Below are 19370 nucleotides of genomic sequence, written 5' to 3'. Positions count from 1 at the left end.
ATTAAGATAAATAATTATTTTCCAAAGCCTGAAATACATAGTCCTAATGGTCCATAGTAACTTGAGGTATTATTTTATCACCATTTAATTCTTTTTAAGTGGGGTGAGTAGTAAATTAGTAATATAACATTCACTTCAGGAACAGTTAACACTAATCTGCAATTTATTAGGAATTCAGAACATACTTTTCATTTAAATTAAATACTATTAGGACCACACTAAGTACTTACCCTTCTAACCTAACATCTGGTAAAGATCTGTTGAGTGCAATCATCTCACTTGCCATTAAATTGAACTGATTGATTTTAAACATTTCTTTCATCTTTTCTTGGTCTTCTTTAGGAATGACAACTGGTTTCCCCATTTCTCCAGGACCTTCGTGAGGCTTCTGTACTGGCTCTGGAACTGAAAATAAGGGGAAAACTTAACTAACAATTTTATAGCAGTCAATTCGTGCTTCTGTTTAATAACACATGAGTTTAAACCTTGCCCTCAACAACGAGAGCCATTTCTGAGCCCATCCTTTCCCAGCCTCTAACACCTCCTAGGAGCTACCTTGTCCTCCACTTCACCTCAGTGTCATGACTTAAGATCTTCTCACCTTGCACCATTCACCTGGATCACTGCCTTGCCTTGGTACATCCATCTCAAATACTGTTACCACATTAACCTCCCTAAAAGCACAGGCTTCCTTGTGTTATTTGCATGGTTTCCAAAAGTCTAATCTCTTCAATTTGAAATTTAACCTAACTTGCCAAACAAACCATCTGCTGTGCTAGGCTCTCTACACCCCTTTCCCCATACTCCATCCTCAGTCAAATAGCAACTTGCTACTTTCCCCCAAATATGTCTCATGTTTTCTTGCTTTGATGCCTTGGCTCACAGAGGTTCCCTCCCTTGGCATCTCCTTCCGACTCCCTGCTCTGCAATACCAAACACCAATTTATCTTTCAAGGCCCAGCTAAGATGGTTTCTCTTTACTACAACCTTCCTAAATCTGTCCATTTACTACTCTTGACTAACACATCATTTCATCTAGGGTTCTTACGTCTCTAATCAATGGCTACTTTTTTTGAGAGTATATTTATTAAAGCTGGGGACCGTGAAATAAGGAATGGCTTAGGATAGAAGCAGAAGAAGGAGAAAGCCTAGGCAGGCTACTTTGGCTCTCTAGGAATGTCTCAGGAAAGAAAGGAACCATGTGGGGCTGCTGCCAGCTCACTGACAAGAAAATGGGGGGCTTGGAGACAGGTTCAGGGGTGCCAACCTGAGATGGGCTGCCACTGTCTGCTCCCTTCCTGGTTGCAAGCCTCATGTGGACCCTGAGAGTTTAGGGGAGAAAATAAAGATGCATGTCTGAGAGGGAAGAAAGGCGTGGGCGTGCTCGCAAGAGGGAGAGAACCCAATTGCTATTTCTTACCATGATTGCTAAATTTGTCATATTATATTCTCCATTAGGTTATGATTTCTTTTTAGCTGAGGTTTATGTACCTTCTTTGGAGTTTAGCATAGTGTCTTATATGAGTTTTATAACTATATGCTGATCTAATATGTAACAGCGCTATTGAAAATAAGTAGAAATGAACTCCTAGAATTGCTAACAGTGGACATTACAATAAGCATCATGCAAGGTGGAGCATCATGAAAGCCAGTTCTAATCAGAAATAATGTTATACCTTGATATATACATAAAGAGTAGTATTCCAGATCAGCAATCCTTAATCTTTTTCTTTGTTATATGCTTTTGAGATGCTAAATACATTCCAAGAAGGACAGGTTCTAGGTTGTACTAAATTGGGATAAAAGTGTGTTAAACTTCCCATCTAGAAGGGACGGATATACTATGAGGTGAGGACAATAATGGAAAGAAAATAGGTTTGGGACGTTACCTTTTTTTTTTTAACTGAAAGTTTTATTTTCCTATAGTTTTTCTCTAGGCATCTCTCAAAAATCTCTAGACAAAAATGGAGACATCAAGGCAATAAACAATCACCTCTCCTCAGCCAGGCTTCATCTGCCCAAGCACAGCACTCACTGGTAAAGCCAACCTATAGGAAGACTATTTCACATGGTGGTACAAAGCAACCTACCAACACGAAGCTGCAGCATGTGAAATTACTCACTGTGTCTTTAACAACTCTGTCTAGAATATAAAAATCTGTCTTAGAGAACCATCAAGAAAAATATGGTATATAATAATTTTCCCCATTCTTGGAATAAACTGAGGGACATGAAAATATTAGGAAATAACTTTAAAAATTTATAGAAAATTCACATAATACAGTTTTTAAAAACAAATTCTGCCTAATGTTTGCCCAGCAAGTAAGCTCTTTAAATATGAGTTGACAGAATTATAAAAGAATTCTCAATGACAAGTATAATAAAAATTATAATTCAAGTAACAGAAGTTACTTATATAATGCCCATATAAACTTTTAAAAGTTTGAAAATTATAAAACTCTCAGAATCAATTCTACTTACTTATATGTCTCTGAAAGTAAAGAGCAATCAACAGATTTGGGGACTGGGATGCTGAGGGGTCGACAGAAAGCAGCAGAGTTCTGTAAGTGACACTTATCTTCTGTGCACAGCACAGGTAACAGGAGGGTGGGAGACACCGAGTGGCCCTGATTCTATATACCCTTCAGTTATCTGTGTCCTGCTTTAGCATAAGATGGTGCTTTAAAGAAAAGTTAAAATGGAAACATTATCATGCTGCTCAGTTTTGGAGGATTAAGTTACATAGAACATCATCTATAATCTATTTCTCCCGGGGGAAGGAGGGGAGATCTTGAACCTGATCAAGGCTCTGAACCCACCTACAAACTCACAGGACATATAGGACACAGAAGGACATGATTAAAAACAAAAAACAAAAAACAGTGAAGGGATGCAAATCCTGACAGTGGGAAACTGGAAAAGAGGACCCAATTTCTTTAACAATAACCAAGGGTGGGGGGAGGGGCACAAAGAGAAAGACATATCCATGTATTCATGCCACAAGACTAGCCCCGAGTAGACAAATGTTGAAGCCAAATAGTGGGTATATGAGAATTACATTTTCTATATTTTTCTACTTTTGTTTGTTTTGAAATTTTCCATGGGATTAGGGGAGCACAAGGGAGGACTCATGAAATTGTTACTATAAGAACTTAGTAAGTATAAATGTTATTGCTCACTGCATAAAAAACTGTATGACCAGAAAGTTAAAATCTTGCCCCATCATTGTAAAGTAAAAAACTCTGGCCTTGAGATCATAATTCAGGCAAAACATATACAATGCTGCTACTTCAATATTTTACAAATTTGATCTGGTACTATTTAAGAAACTGAAATATCTAATACAGTGACCACATTGTATACTTTAACCTATTGGTACACATGAGATTTCACAGCCATATTTAAAACTGTAATTAATCAAGACTACTGTATGACTTATAGAATCTACACAAAATCTACCAGAATACTCTAATTTAGAAATTATAATATCCTGAAAAATTAAATGGACTAGTCAACTACTTTTCTTTGGCAAAGAGGCCAGGATAAAATGTGTGTGGTTAGTGAATATTTTTATTATTAATGCACTTTCAATATTAAAAAGCAACTAACAAAAAAGATGGTAAGCATTAACTTTCCATGTATTCTACATACCAGTGTTTTATGTAAATTAAAAGTGAGTTCAGTGAAATTTTTGTTTGAAAGTAACTAAAATGGGGTTTGGATGTCATCAATTTCCTGAACTAAAAAGACACTTTTTTGAAAAAATGCTTTAAAAAGTTTTATTTATTTTTAGAGAGAAGGTAAAGGAGGGAGAGAAACATCAATGTGTGGTTGCCTCTTGCACATCCCCAACTGGGGACCCAGCCCACAACCCAAGCATGTACCCTGACTGGGAACTGAACTGGGGACCTTTTTGTTTCACAGGCCAGCACTCAATCCACTGAGTCACACCAGGCAGGGCAAAATTTTTTTCTTCACATAAAATTTTACACACAGATCATTTCTAAAAATCAAATGAACTTTGACAGGGAGTGATGGAAGTGTTATTTCAAGGTATTATGTGAGAACAATTATATTTTATACTTCAGTTAAACTTCATTTACATGACAATGTAGAGATGTTTCCTGTTTTAGAAAACTTAATTACCAAGAAAACGACAGGTTCCCTCTGTATGACAACAAATAACTAACGTATACAAACCACATGAAATACTTTCGAATATACTTTAATGAATCTTAAAAATTACTAATTTATATTCTATGGAAGTAGAATAAAGAGGTATAAAATTATACAATGCTCTTTTAGAGAAAAAAATACCAATAAAAGGCTATAATCATTTCTCCCATTTTCTTACCTTATTACACAACTATCATCTTTACTGTTTTTATGCACTGTTTTGCCTCTTCCAAAACGTTTTTCCTTTTACTATTTTTAAATATTTTAATATCTGATTGGGATGTGGATTATGATGGAATTTTTTTTTTAGTGGTATATAAAATAAGAAGTATATATAAACAAAGATATGGAAAATATGATATAACACAGCAAATTACCTGATTAAAAAAACCCCAGAATATTATATGTAACAAACGTATTTTCTGCTACCTCAATATCCTTATTAGTTTCAACCCTCACTCCCATTTTATGTTCAATTTATTCATAATGTATGTGGTATATAAAACTCTAAATGTAAAAAATTTGTAATAGAGTTTCTGAAAGTATTTACTAATAATATTTGTTTTTAATCCTAAATTTCTTCTATAAACTATGTTCTCATAGGTTTTCTAATGTTTGACAGTTAAAATAATTCTAGCATATGCACATGAAAACCTGATTCATTAACATTTTAATGGTTGAAAATCAAGTATAGTACTGGCATAAAGGAGCAATTTCTACTTGAAATTGCATCTGTGAAAATACTGAATATTCTATACAACATCCAAATCCATTAATTAAATGAATGTGCTAATTCTGGAAAGCAGAAGAGTGGCAAAAATATTTCTAAGACATAATCCACACTACTCTTGTTTTTTCAAGGGAACCACAATCTAATTCTCTAGCAATAGAATACATGTATAAAACTATGAGAGAGAACTACTCAGAAAAACAAAAGAACAACCTTTCTATAATCACACTGGCCTGCTGTAGTGCTTGAAGGAGGCAAGGAACAAGCGAATATAAAAATCCTAGAAAATTGTTAAGTATATTAATAACTATCTTATAAGAGGCCTTTAGCATTATCATAAGGATAATCAATTTATTGGGTTGGCCAAAAAGTTTGTTTTTTCCACATAGGATGGCTCTAATAGCACTTAGTTGTCTAACTTTACTTGATACAATTTTGTTAGATTGTATTGTGACAGCTGTCATATCAGCGTGCATTTAAAAAAAAATTGTTTTTAAAGATTTTGTTTTTAGAGAGGGGAAGGGAGGGAGAAAGTGAGGGAGAGAAACATCAATGTGCGGTTGCATTTCGCACGCCCCCTACTGGGGACCTGGCCTGCAACTCAGACAAGTGCCCTAGACTGGAAATCAAACCAGAGACCCTTTGGTTCTCAGGCCGACACTCAATCCACTGAGCCACACGAGCCAGGGCTCAGTATGCATTTAAGAAAAACTTATCAAATTGGTGAATTTTTGTGTAGCATTTTAATATTGAAGGTAGAAGAAAACATGCAATGTTTTTGGGATATTATGCTTTATTATTTCAAGAAAGGTAAAGATGCAACTGAAATGTAAAAAAAGATTTGTACACTGGATGGAGAAGGTGCTGTGACTTATCAAACATGTCAAAAGTGGTTTGAGAAGTTTCATGTTGGAGATTTCTCACTGGACAATACTCCACAGTTGGACAGACCAGTTGAAGTTGACAGTGAACAAATCGAGACATTAATTGAGAACAATCAACGTTATACCACGCGGGAGATAGCCAACACCTAAATATCCAAATCTGTATTAAGTTATTGGTGGAAATGAAAAATGTAAAACATTTTTGGCCATCCCAATACTTAAAAATAGAACACCTTATTCACAATATACAGAACATACTGGGTAAATTATACCAAATTAACACTAAAACAGTTCAAAGAATGTTCAGAAATGAGATTCTTACCGTACTGAAACAATTACTCTGGAGTGTTATATCTGTTCATTTTTTTTTCTTTTTGATTTTGTTTTGTTTGGCTTTTCAAATGCCATGAAAAAATGAAGATCCTGGAGACCTTACATATTGTATCAAAAGAGACCTACATTCATTCTTCTAGGTCAATGAGTGTACTTGCTAATTCCACTAAGGTCCAAATCCTTATTTCCATTGCCCAGCCATTCCCTCCCAACACCTTTAGTGAAAGCTCCCTTCAGAGGCACCACAGCAATCCTCACCTGCTGAGAACCTTAATAATTTCAGTGCTCTGAAGTTACCTGGGACCTCTCAGCTTCCACTGCACTGAAACTTCACATGAGAGCAGATATTTCAAACCGTTTTTGTTTAGCATCAACTATCCTCCTTTCCCAAATCATTTTCGCCCTCTTCCCTGTCAATTCCTTAAAGCTGTATAGTCACGATTTGAAAGCATGCTCTAAGGCCCCATCTGCACAATCTGAACGCATGCTCTAAGGGTTTGGAACCGCTAGCCTCTCAAATCCTTTCTGTTTTAGCTGTTTACTCACCTTCTGGCTTATTGCTTAGGCCTTCTCATCCTTCCACTACAGAAGTCCTTCTCAGTCTGTCCTATAAATATCCTGACACCCCCAGGTTATTATAAAGCTTCTTTATATCCTATCTCCTCATCTTCTTCAGACTTAACTCTAATCACCTTTTCTATGAACACTGTTCATTCTCCTTTCCTCAGAGATAATGATGCTATCTAAAAGCTCCACGTTGCTACTCCCAGACCATTTCTCCTCTACTTTGCACTTTATATAAAAGCTACTTCTTTTGATACTCATGCCACTAGTGGTTTTCAATCTGTACTAACTACAATCCTCTTCAAAGATAATCCTCCTCTTATGGTTTTGATACCACAGTCATCTGTTGAATATTTGCTCTTTCAAGTATTATTTCTTTTCCTTATGTTTTAAATCTCTCCTTAAACACACATAGAAAAGTACATATATACACAGACAACCAACCTTGGCTCTATTCTTTTAACTATTTTACTACCCTTTTCTCTTCATGTCAAAGGTTCCTAAAATAAGCTACACATCTTCACTACTTCACTGGTGCCTCAAATGTGCTGGTACTGAACTGACATGTGACAGAGTCAGAAGATACCCCATTTCACACATATCAGTAACACCTGGTCCTCATCTCAGGTAAAGTCTGAACAAACACCACTCCTGGGTTTCCATGACCACACTCACTCTGGCTTCTCCTTCTACCTCTGGGTTTCTGAGAGGCCTCTCTTTCTTCCCTGAGCCTCCACGACGCTCTCCAAAACTAGGTCAATCTCTTCTAACTCTACATATGTTCCCAGTGCAATCACATGTACAGACAAGGTTTAACCTACTACTACCTATGTGCTCCACCCTCAACCACTCTCTACCCCCAGAACATCTCCACCAGCACCTCAGAGTGAAATATTCCAAACCCAACACATCCAGCCACCTTGTCCTCAAAGTTTTTCTGCTTCTGGGGGTGCATACCTAGTATCAATTCCTCCAAACGGGAAGACTTAAGAGTCATCTTGGACCTATATTCATTTAGTAGCTCACCACATTTTGTAAATTCCACTATTTGCATACTTTTCACATATTTTATTTCCTCTCTACCTCTAGTGTCATTTTAGTGTAGGTGCCAAGAACTTCTCCAATTTCACAACTACCTCACAACTGATCTCTGCTGTCTCCTCTTCTGGTACATCTGCCACATGACCACTAAATTTCTTCTGAAAGTCCAGACCCCATCAGGTTACTTACTCCTGTTTAAAATCCTTCAATGGCATGCCACTGCCTGCAGGATGAAGTCTAAAACCCTTAGCATGCCATAAAGACCTTCTGGGATGTGGCCTCTGCTAACCTTCCAAGCTTCATCTGCACTCTTTCCTCACATTCTCCTACCCATCAGCTCTGTTCTTGCACTTGCCAGTCCTACATGCTTCCTTCCTTTGCCTGTAAGGTGTTCCCCTCACCCATCAAACCTAACAGATATCTGTTCACCCTGATATTGCTCAGCTTCAACATATTTCCTTTCTACGCCTTCCCAGACGCCCCACGACATTCCTTCCGTTCTGCTCTTATGCACATCTCTACCATGCTATTCATGTTGGTATTTTTCTCCTATTGGACTGCAAGTTCCCCAAAGGGAGAAATTTTGTCTTTTTGTTGTTACTGTTGGATAGGTGTCTATTACTAGCACCTATTACAATGCTCAGCACAAATCAGTTTTAAAAGATTTACCAAGTGGATCATCATGCATTACAGGTCCCATTCTTTCCTACTTCCATGCCTTCAAATTTAAGATAGAACACCATGAGCTCCCTCTATATAAATAGCAATGAATTAAGGTGGGGTGAGGGGAAAGTTAATCTGTCCTGTTAGAGAAAAAAATATCCTAGATTCTTACTGGGGAATGGTAATACTTGACCTTTGATTTAAATGCAGACAGGGAATTACAGTTCAGGAAGCTGCAGTTTGTCATTCAACAAAGCTACTAAACAACAGGGCCATAAAGTAAACCAGTGAAGTCAGTAAATAGGATGCCTTTGAATAAAAGTGTATTTTATTAAAACTTACGGGGAAAGTAAAATTTAAAAGTTAGGGTTTAGCCTAGGTATTACTAGAGTCCAGTGCTGGCAACTGATCCTATTTTTAGGCAAATTTCCCAAGATGAAACAAAGAGAACTGATTACACAATTTCATCTCTAAAAATTACAGTAAGTAAGCACACTTACCAATACAAATAAATAATTTTAGATTATAAATTTTAGGGAACCCGGAGCCCTCATTACAGAGTGTAAAATTCTTAAATGTGGCTACTCAAATAAAACTTATGTTAAAACAATAATCATTTATACATAATTCCTAAAAATAGAATTACTGTAGAGCCAGATATTCTATAACTAATCAGAGTTCAGCGCCAAGAAAAGTTGAATTACTGACTCACAATGCAGTCATTTTCATTATATTTTTTTAAAATAAAGGTAGCATTTGTTTACTAAACACAAGGAGTTTAAAACTGAGTTTTCCTAGTGTCCTCTGCCAAGAAGGTCAGTACATCCTACCTAGACCCTTCATGTTTATGTTTCCTACTCTTCCACACCAGGTATTGCAGTGTTCTCACGGCAGCCATTACTCTGAGGCTTCATGTTCTTAAAAGCCCTCCCTAAAAAGTGTTAACTGGAGCTGTGCACGGCATTAATATTCCTCCTTTCTTCAAGAGAATTCTCCAGGTCATATCTATCCAGAATGACTTCTCCCCTTAGGACCAAGATGTGAAGGTAGGAGAAATATCTTTTGATACCTGATAATACAATTTTAATGCTCCACTTAGCATTATGGTATTGGACCAATCTGTATAATTTTCTTTAAAGTTCGCTTGCCTATTTATTTATTTATTTATTTATTGACAGAGGGAAAGGGAAGGAGGGAGATAGGGAGAAAAACATCAATGTGTGGTTGCCTCTCATGCGCCCCCTCTGGGGGCCTGTCCGGCAACTCAGGCGTGTGCCCTGACTGGGAGTCAACCCAGCAACCTCCCGGTTCACAGGCTGGTGCTCAGTCCACTGAGCCACACCAGCCAGGGCCAAACTGTACAATTTTCATAGTTCCAACTATGAGATTCCTTATATTATTTGGTAACATAATATAAATTCCAGAAAATTACATTTAACACTGAACACAAAAATTGAATTTAGCAATTCTATACATGATACTTTAATAATTTTAACTGTTTGGAAGAATTCACTTAAGAATTCTTGGAAAAGTGATCATCATATATAAGCAGGGATTACTAGTAATTTAAAAATGTTAAAATGTAATAGTATCCAAATTAGTTAACAGCAACAACAACAAAAAACCCAGTGAAATTCTTATCAAAATGATTATTATGAAATGTTACTCACCATCCCCAGCAGGAAGTCCTCTCTCCTTTTTTTCATCACATTTGTTGCATTCACTGAAGTAAAGCAGCAGGAACATATCCAAGAGTACCCAAATCAAGGAGGTGGCTAGGACCACCTTGCAATATGCAAATTTTCTCATGGCACTTTAAGTCAAATGCGAAATTTTAAAATATATATATATATATAAATATACAAAGATCATGAAAATATTTCCAATCCAGTTTCATCAGAAATCACATTCATAACCTATAGAGAGAAAAAGAAAAAAAAACTAACTTAAAAATTCAGAATGCAGAAAATGAATTGTAAGAGCAATATGCATATGAAATTTTACTATGGAGTATAAGTTTATAAATCAGACTTAGAAAAATAATTGTAAAATACATAAAAATTAATAATATCAAGAATATACAAATAACACCTACAAATCAATATACAACAACCCAACCGGAAAATAAATAAAGGATGTAATAGCCACTTGGCAGAAAATAAACCTGACTAGCCAATAAATATGTACAAAAGTACTCAATTCACTATAATTAGGAAAATACAAATTAAAACAACAGTGAGCTACTATCTCATATCCACCAAACACATGAGACTTAACTGCTTTGTATTCAATTACTATATCAAATGCTAAGGCAAAGCTAAGCCATTGATTGCCACAGGAGTTTAAGAAACCAGTGATTCCCAGTCCCTTTCAACTGTTCACATTCAGTTCCCAAGACCCAAATCTTTTTTTTAAGATTTTATTTATTTATTTTTAGGGAGGGGAAAGGAGGGAGAAGGATAGGGAGAGAAACATCAATGTGTGGTTGCCTCTTGCACACCCCCTACTGGAGACCCGGCCTGCAACCCAGGCATGTGCCCTAGACTGAGAATCGACCCACAGACCCTTTGGTTTGCAGGCCAACACTCAATCCACTGAGACACACCAGCCAGGGCCCAAGGCCCAAAGAGTAATATGAATTCTCCTAGGTGCCTGTATTTTAGCAGTTTGTTGGACTAATTCTTGTCCCTCTGTCTCACTGAATCCCATTCCAAAAATGCTACAGTCACCAGCCATTGAGAAACAGACTCATGGAAATTATATTGGAAATAAAAAGGGTATGATATGATCTGAGACCTACTGTTGGCTCTGAAAGTAATTTTATAGACCTCCCTGATCTTTAGTTTCTACTTCCTACTCACACCCCAAACCCCCATCTGATAAAATAAGAGAAAATGACTTGAACTATCACAAGATTTGGAAAGTCATTTGGCATAATTTGACTAGAAACATTTGTGGTACATGAGGAGTTTATCTTGGGGGGCTCTGGAGCAGTCTGGGAGTCCTCAGAGAGGTATGGCATCATCCACTGAGCAGCTGATACCAAGGCTCAAAGGTTTGTGTTACTGCTGACTGGGAGACTGGTCAAGTGCATTCAGAGGAGGTGTGCATTCAGAGGAGGTGTGCATTCAGAGGAGGTGTGCATTCAGAGGAGGTGTGCATTCAGAGGAGGTGGACAGAGGAAACACACACTTTGCACATATGACCAACATAAAAGCCACACAAGCACATGCTCTGAAGGACCTTGCTAATAATGTTTAATGCTGCAGCCCCTTACAAGGACAACTTTATGCAGCATGTTCCATGGCAGGCAGCACAGATGTATTTACCTGAACAATTCAAGACAGGCCAGAGAATTTATCTACGAAAAAGACAAAGTGGAGAAAATGGAACCCTCATGCACTGTTGGTATGATTGCAAATTGGCACAACCGCTATGGAAAATAGTGTGGAGGTTCCTCAAAAAATTAAAAATGGAACTGCCTTATGACCTAGCACTTCCACTTCTGGGTACACATTCGGAGAAACCCAAAACACTAAATCGGAAACAGATATGCACCCCTATGTTTACTGCGTTATTTACATGAGCCACGACATGAAAGCAACCCAAGTACCCATCAGCAGACAAATGGGTAAGAAAGTTGTGGTACATATATACAATGGAATACTACTCGGCCATTAAAAAAAATGAAATGTTACCATTTGTAAGAGCAGGAATGGACCCAGAGGGTATTATGCTAAGTGAAATAAGTCAGACAGGAAAAGACAAATAACATGATTTCACTTAAATGCAGAATCTAAAGAACAAAAGAAACGAACAAAACAGAAACAGACTCACAGATACAGAAAACAAACTGATGGTTGCCAGAGGGGAAGGGGTTGGAGGTGAGGTGAAAAGGGTGAAAAGATTAAGTACAAATTGGTGGTTACAAAATAGTCATGGGATGTAAAATATGGTGTAGAGAATATAGTTAGTAATAGTGTAATAACTAAATATGGTGCCAGGTGGGTACTTAAAATATCAGTGGGATCACTTTGTAAATTATGATTATCTAACCACACACACATAAAAAAGATATAATAGTTATTGCCTACATCTTAAGGTAGCTATACAGCAATGTGAAAAGCACCCCAAAAAATACTAAGGGAGCCCTGGCCGGGTTGCTCCGTTGGTTGGAGTATTGTCATGCACCAAAAGAGTTAGGAGTTTGATTCCCGATCCCAGGTCAGAGCAAGTATCAAGAGACAACCGATCAATGTTTCTCTCTCACATGGATGTTTATCTTTCTGAAATTAATGAACATGCCCTCAGGTGAGGATTAAAAAAAGAAATACTAAGGGATACTTAAAATCTAAAGATTATTTATGCTCATCTCTCTAGGGACTTTCCTCTCTTGCCTATATTCCTCTTTTCATCAAACTTTATTTCCTGACTATACTCCCATGCTAGTAGGGATGCTACTATCATATTTCTGCCCCAAAATCAAACTTACTCAACTTCTGATATTGTGTCGCATGCAATGAGCAACTACTGATAATTATGGTAACTGGGGTAAAGGTAGACTCAAAATTGTTAGAGTGCACAGTATCACAGAACAACAGTTCTCTCCAGAGAAGCTAGATATGTATAAATTTATATTCTGAGCTACTTCATATGAAAAGTTCCTCTTACTCACTGGTAAAACAAACAGACTGATTGCAGTGCAGTATCTGGGATTCAAACGTGGCTTTATCTTCTCTAAAATCTGCTACATGCTTTTTTCTTTTAAATGCTTACAGTCCAGAATACTTAAATGTAAATCTTTATACATTGCATTCACTCTTATTTTTTCAAGATTCTAAAGTTGAGGGGGAAATGCAGTGGGGGTGTGTGTGTTTGAGAGGAGGGGGATTTGGAGGAAGCAGGAGGTATACATGAAAAAGTAAAGGAGATAGCAAAAATCTTAAGAGACCTTAGGTTAGGCAAAGATTCCTTAGATAGAAAAAACCCCCACAAATTCAAAAAGATTGATTACCAGCCTTTAAAATTAAAAGCTTCTGCTCTTCAAAGACACTTATGAATATAAAAAGTCACAGATTGAAAGAAAATATTTAAAAATTACGTATCTAATAAAGGACATATCTAAAATACATAAAGAACTTCCAAAAAAAAATTATTCCAATAAAGTGGGCAAGGTTGGAACCAAAAGAGCAATGCAAATGAGCCCATGAAATGTTCAAAATCATTAACTATTAAAAACTGCAAATTAAAGCTACAGTGAAACAGTACCATCCACTGATATAAATATCTAAAAGAAAAAAGGAAAATATCAAGTGGTGAGAAGGAACTGGTACAATTGGAACTCTACTACCTTGCCAGTGGGAATGCAGAATGCTACAGCTGATCTGAAAAACAGTTTGGCAGTTTCCTCCCCTACAAATCAGCAATCCTATTCCTAGTTTTTATTGAAAAGAAAGAAAAACATGTGCCTACACAAAGACCTACACAAATCTTTGTAGCAGCTTAATCATAATCTTTACTATCTAGAAATATTCCAAATGCCCATCACTTGATGAATGTATAAAAAAAAATGTGGTGCATCTATAGAGTGAAATACTACTCAGCAAACCAGCAATAAAAAAACAAATTCTTGATCGGCATGCAATAATATGGATGAATCTCAAAAGCATTCTCTCAAAAGTGAAAGTAGTCAGTCACAAAGGGCTGCCTACCATATTATATGACTCCATTTACATGACGTTCTGGCAAAGACAAAGCTATGGAAACATAAATCAGATTAGTAGTTACCTGGGGCTGGAGATAAAGTAGGGGACTGTACTCAAAGAGGCGTGAATGAATTTGTGATAATGAAAACATTCCATATCTTGTTTGTGGTGGTATGACTATATCCATTTGTCCAAACTTAGAAAACTATACCTAAAAAGCTGAATTTTACAGTATATAAATTCAACCTTAATATACTAAAAAACAGATAAATATGGGGGTGGAGAATAATTGTTGTATATTTTCTCAAATGATGCGTTACGTAGTTTATCTTGGAAGTCACTAAAAGTTTTGTTTTGTCGCAACCACAACAGATTAAAACCTTCCATTTGAAATGCATTTAACTGTTTATTTTAAAAGTTATAAAAGAATTAATGTCAAAATTCAGTGACCAATCAAATCAGTAAACTTCTGATCCTACTTAGATGTGATATGCCAAGTTTTTCCAAATATTGGTCAGCATTTTCTAGCACTAAATAATTATCTTCTATTCTTCATACTTCCAGTTAAAGCTCTCTGTAAATATCAAGCCTAGGAAGAATCTCAGCTCAGTAGAACCATTAGGAGAAAATGAAAGCTTCATTCTCCTGGACCTAAAGCTTTAGACTTTAGGGTATATTGAGGAGCTCATCTCCCCTCTCCTAAGAACACAGTACTCTGGAGGTTTCCAGTCTCAATGGCCAATAGATACACATGGTACTCCATCATCCCATAACCACATCAAAATGACAACTAAACTACAGAACCATCATTCAGAACCACCTGAAATCTTGTTGAATAGAAGTACTATAACTAAGAATACAAAGCAGCAGCAGTCACACAAATACTGGTAGGAGGGGTGGAGACATGAAACGAACTGGTCCCATGCCCACGTGTGGTGGATAAAAATCCGAAGAGGTATCCTGGCTGCAAGGACCCACCCTGAGGAACAAGGGGTCCTAGTCTAACATCATGCCCCCCAGGCCAGGGTTCCAGTGCCAGGAGAAGTCCCCATGACTTCTGGCTGTGAAAATCAGTGGGGATTACAGCTGAGCGAGGAGGAGAACTTCTGGAGTGCCAGGCATTCTTCTGGAGGGCCCATGCATGGGTTTAGATGCACTCATTCTGAGCCCCTGTGCTGGGGCAGCAGCTCGAAAGATGAGAGGAACATATGAGAAGGAACTAAATTGCCTGGCTCTGGAGAAGGGCGGGAGGGGCAGCTTTCTCCCAGACAGAAGTCACCCTTTTCCAAGGCCTACCCTCACAGACCAAGCAGGTAAGTGCCATATCTGAGTCTCTATCAACCTGGTTAAGACTGTCCGCCCCACCCTGTGATTCCCTGAGAACTCCCCCCACCCAATTTCCAGGCCCACCCAAGCCATTTCCAGTGGAATACCCAAACAAATGGCCTGTCTTGGCTCACACCACAAACTGTGCTAAAATCTCTCAAAGGTTCCCAAACAAGCAGCACCTGGCCTCAGAGTGCCCTGTACCTCTTGGGAAGTGGTCCCGAGCCCTACACTAGAGGCAGCGTGCCTTGGTCCCAGCTTGGCCTCTGCTGTGCATCTCCAAACCGAGCACAAGCAGGAGCCATCTGCAGATGGCTCTGTAGCTCACGCTGGGTGGCCCCCAGCAGGGCACAAGCAGTGGATGATCTTGGCCCATACCTCATGGTAGGCCCCAGAGCCAGCACACCTGGTGAACAGCTTCCGATCACAGTGAAGTACCATGAACCACCTCCATGATGGACACATTCAAGGGGCAAATTCACTGGCACCAGAGCCCCACTGAAGCTAGTCCTGCTCTGTGGGATCTGCCTCTGCAAAGCAGATCCTCTGCTGTGATCACTACCAGTCCTCACCGCCGACTGGCCTGAGGGTACATTCTTTCCATTGATGTACAATAGCACTAAAGACTCAATTACAACAGGAGGGTGTACACAGCTCACATGGGACATGCCATCTTGGATGACAGGAGAATGTGCCACTGGGCCCTACAGGACACATACTAGATGAGGTTACTCTACTAACCCAGAGATGTAGCAGCTTTACCTAATGGGGAGGCAGCCAAAATGAGGAGACAAAGAAACAGGTCCCAAATGAAAGAATAGAACAAAACTCCAGAAAAAGAACTCAACAAAATGGAGACAATCTACCAGCTGCAGAATTCAAAACATTGGTTATAAGAATGCCCAATGAACTTAGAAGAGCAGATGAACTTAGTGAGAACTTCAACAAAGAGAACATAAAAATGAAGATAGAAAGCATAAAGAAGAACCAGTCAGAAATGAAGATTGCAATAACTGAAATGAAGAATGCATTACAAGGAATCAACAATGGAGTAGATAAGCAGAGTATCAATTCAACAATTTGGAAGATAAGGAAGCAGAAAACACCAATCAGAACAGCAAAAAGAATTTTAAAAAATGAGGATAGTTTAAGGAACCTATGAAACTTCAAGTGTGCCAACATTTTTATCATGGGGATGTTAGAGAGAGAGAGAGAAAGAGAGAGCGCGCGCGCGCAAAGAATTAACCTATTTGACAAAATAATGATGGCAAACTGACCCAACCTGGCAAAGGAAATAGACATAAAAACCCAGTAGGTACACAGAATCCCAAATACGATGAACCTAAAGACGGCCACACCAAGTCACATCATAATTGAAATGCCAAAGATTAAAGGCAAAGAGAAAATCTTAAAAGCAGTGGGAGAAAAGCAGTTAGTTACCTACAAGGGAGCTTCCGTTAAGACTGTCAGCTGATTTCGCAACAGAAACTTTGCAGACCAGAAGGGATTGGCATGAAATATTCAAAGTGATGAAAAGCAAACACCTACAACCAAGATTCACTTAGAAAAAGCTAAAGGAGCTCATCACCACCTAACCAATGTTTGATGGTTACCAGATGGGAGGAGGGTTGGAGGATAGGTGAAAAAGATGACAGGATTAAGAAGTACACATGAGAAGTTACAGAACAGTCATGGTGATACACGTACAGCATACGGGTAAAAGATCTGTACTCAGAAAACAACACAACATTGAAGAAAGAAATTAAGGAATACACAAAATAAATGGAAGCATATACCGTGTTCATGGATTGGGAAAATCAACATCATCAAAATGTCCATACTACCCAAAGCAATTTATAGATTCAACATAATCCCTATTAAAATACCAATGACATATTTTGCAGACAAAGAACATTTCAAAAATTTATATGGACCCATAAATGACCCCGAATAGCTGCAGCAATTTTGAGAAAGAACAAAGTAGGAGGGATCACAATACCTGACATCAAACTATATTACAAGACCACTGTAATCAAAACAATCTGGTACTGGCATAAGAACAGACACAGATGAGTGGAACAGAATAGAGAGCCCAGAAATAAACCCAAGTCTCTATGGTCAATTAACATTTGACAAAGGGGGCAGAAGCTTAAAGTGGAGTAAAAATAGCCTCTTCAACAAATGGTGTTGGGAGAGGTGGACAGCTACATGCAAAAAACTGAAATTTGACCACTAACTTACACCATACACAAAAATAAAATCAAAATGGATAAAAGACTTAAATATAAGTCGAAGCACCATAAAAATCCTAGAGGAGAACATTGGCAGGACACTCTCAGATATTCCACACAGCAATATTTTCACTGACATGTCCCCTAGAGAAAGGGACATAAAGGAAAGAATAAGCAATTGGGACTTCATCAAAATAAGAAGTGTCTGCACGGCTAAAGAAAACATCAGCAAAATGAAAAGGGAGCCAATAGTATGGGAAAATGTATTTGCCAATGATACCTAAGACAGGGGTTTGATCTCCAAAATATATAAGGAACTCCCAAGTCTCCACTCCAGGAAGACAATCCAAACAATGGGCAAAGGACAGGAATAGACACTTCTCCAAGGAGGACATACAGAGGGCCCAGAGATATAAGAAAGGATGCCCATCATCACTAGCCATTGGAGAAATGTAAATTAAAACTACAAGGAGATACCACTTCACATCGGTCAGGATGGCCAGCATAAATAAATCAAACAACAGGTGCTGGCGAGGTTGTGGAGAAAAGGGAACCCTAGTACACTGTTGGTGGGAATGCAGACTGGTGCAGCCACTGTGGAAAACAGTGTGGTATTTCCTCAAAAAGCTAAAAATGGAACTGCCTTTTGATCCAGCAATTCCACTGCTGGGATTATACCCTAAGAATCCCAAAACACCAATTCAAAAGAACCTATGCACCCCACTGTTCACAGCAGCACAACTTACAACAGCCAAGTGCTGGAAGCAACCTAAGTGCCCATCAATAAATGAGTGGATCAAAAAACTACGGTACATTTACACAATGGAATACTACGCAGCAGAAAAAAAAAAGAGCTACTACCCTTCACGACAGCATGGATGGAACTGGAGAGCATTATGCTAAGTGAAATAAGCCAGGGGGTAAAACACAAATACTATATGCTCTCACCTGTAAGTAGAACCTAATCAACAAAACACACAGGCAAGAAAAATATAACCAGCAACATTGAAAGAAAAAAAGAAACAGACAATAATGAGAGGGAAGGAGGGAGGGGGTAACAGGGAAAATAAGGGGAAGAGTCAAATTCAAGGAACATGTATAAAGGACCCATGAACAAAGCCAAAGTGGGGAAGGTTTGAGGGTGGGAGTTGGGGGTGGTGAGGCAGGGGAAAATGGTGGAAAATGGAGACAAATGTATTTAAACAATAAAAAAAGAAAGAAAATACAGCATAGGGAATATAGTCAGTAATATTGTAATAATTATGTAAGGTGTCAGAGATGTACTAGATTTATCAGCATGGTCACTTTGTAAATTATATAAATGTCTAAATACTGGGTTGTACACCTGAAACTAATATAATACTGTATTATCAACTGTAATTGAAAATTTTTTAAAAAATTATTTAAAAAAGAAAACAGTACTCTCAGGCACCTAGACCTAGGCTAACTAACTTTGTATCATACTAATTAGGTGACCCTTCAGTAGATCTGTTCATTTAATTTTAGCTGGACTCTCTGCCAGAAAAACTAAAAGACTCAGAAAGATGACAGTTATCCTCTAATACAGTAAGGAGAGCCTAGATCATTTTATTTACTAATTACATGTTTCATTTGCTCCATTTCTCAATCAGAACTATAATCAAGTGCATTCATTCATTCATTCATTCATCATTCATTCATTCGTTCGTTAAACACAAACTCAGTAAATGTAGGGAAT

At 37.9% G+C, this 19370-nt stretch overlaps 1 protein-coding gene across 3 annotated transcripts in view; it reads right to left on the bottom strand.

The window, feature by feature from the left end:
* The window catches only part of GALNT1 (polypeptide N-acetylgalactosaminyltransferase 1), a 134075-nt gene that overhangs the window by 60234 nt on the left and 54471 nt on the right, over window positions 1-19370 (bottom strand). For all 3 annotated transcript variants that reach the window (XM_054583531.1, XM_054583530.1, XM_054583532.1), the window contains 2 exons: window positions 10062-10307; window positions 231-405 (listed from right to left, as the gene is read on the bottom strand). In XM_054583531.1, coding sequence (XP_054439506.1) covers window positions 231-405; window positions 10062-10200 — 314 coding nt within the window. In that variant the 5' untranslated portion in view covers window positions 10201-10307. The remainder of the gene's footprint in view (window positions 1-230; window positions 406-10061; window positions 10308-19370) is intronic.

Source organism: Pteronotus mesoamericanus, unplaced genomic scaffold, assembly GCF_021234165.1.
Source record: "Pteronotus mesoamericanus isolate MK-2021 breed Mesoamerican mustached bat unplaced genomic scaffold, CSHL_Meso_final contig_74, whole genome shotgun sequence".
Taxonomy (NCBI): domain Eukaryota; kingdom Metazoa; phylum Chordata; class Mammalia; order Chiroptera; family Mormoopidae; genus Pteronotus; species Pteronotus mesoamericanus.
This window is presented reverse-complemented; position numbering and strand designations above follow the sequence as displayed.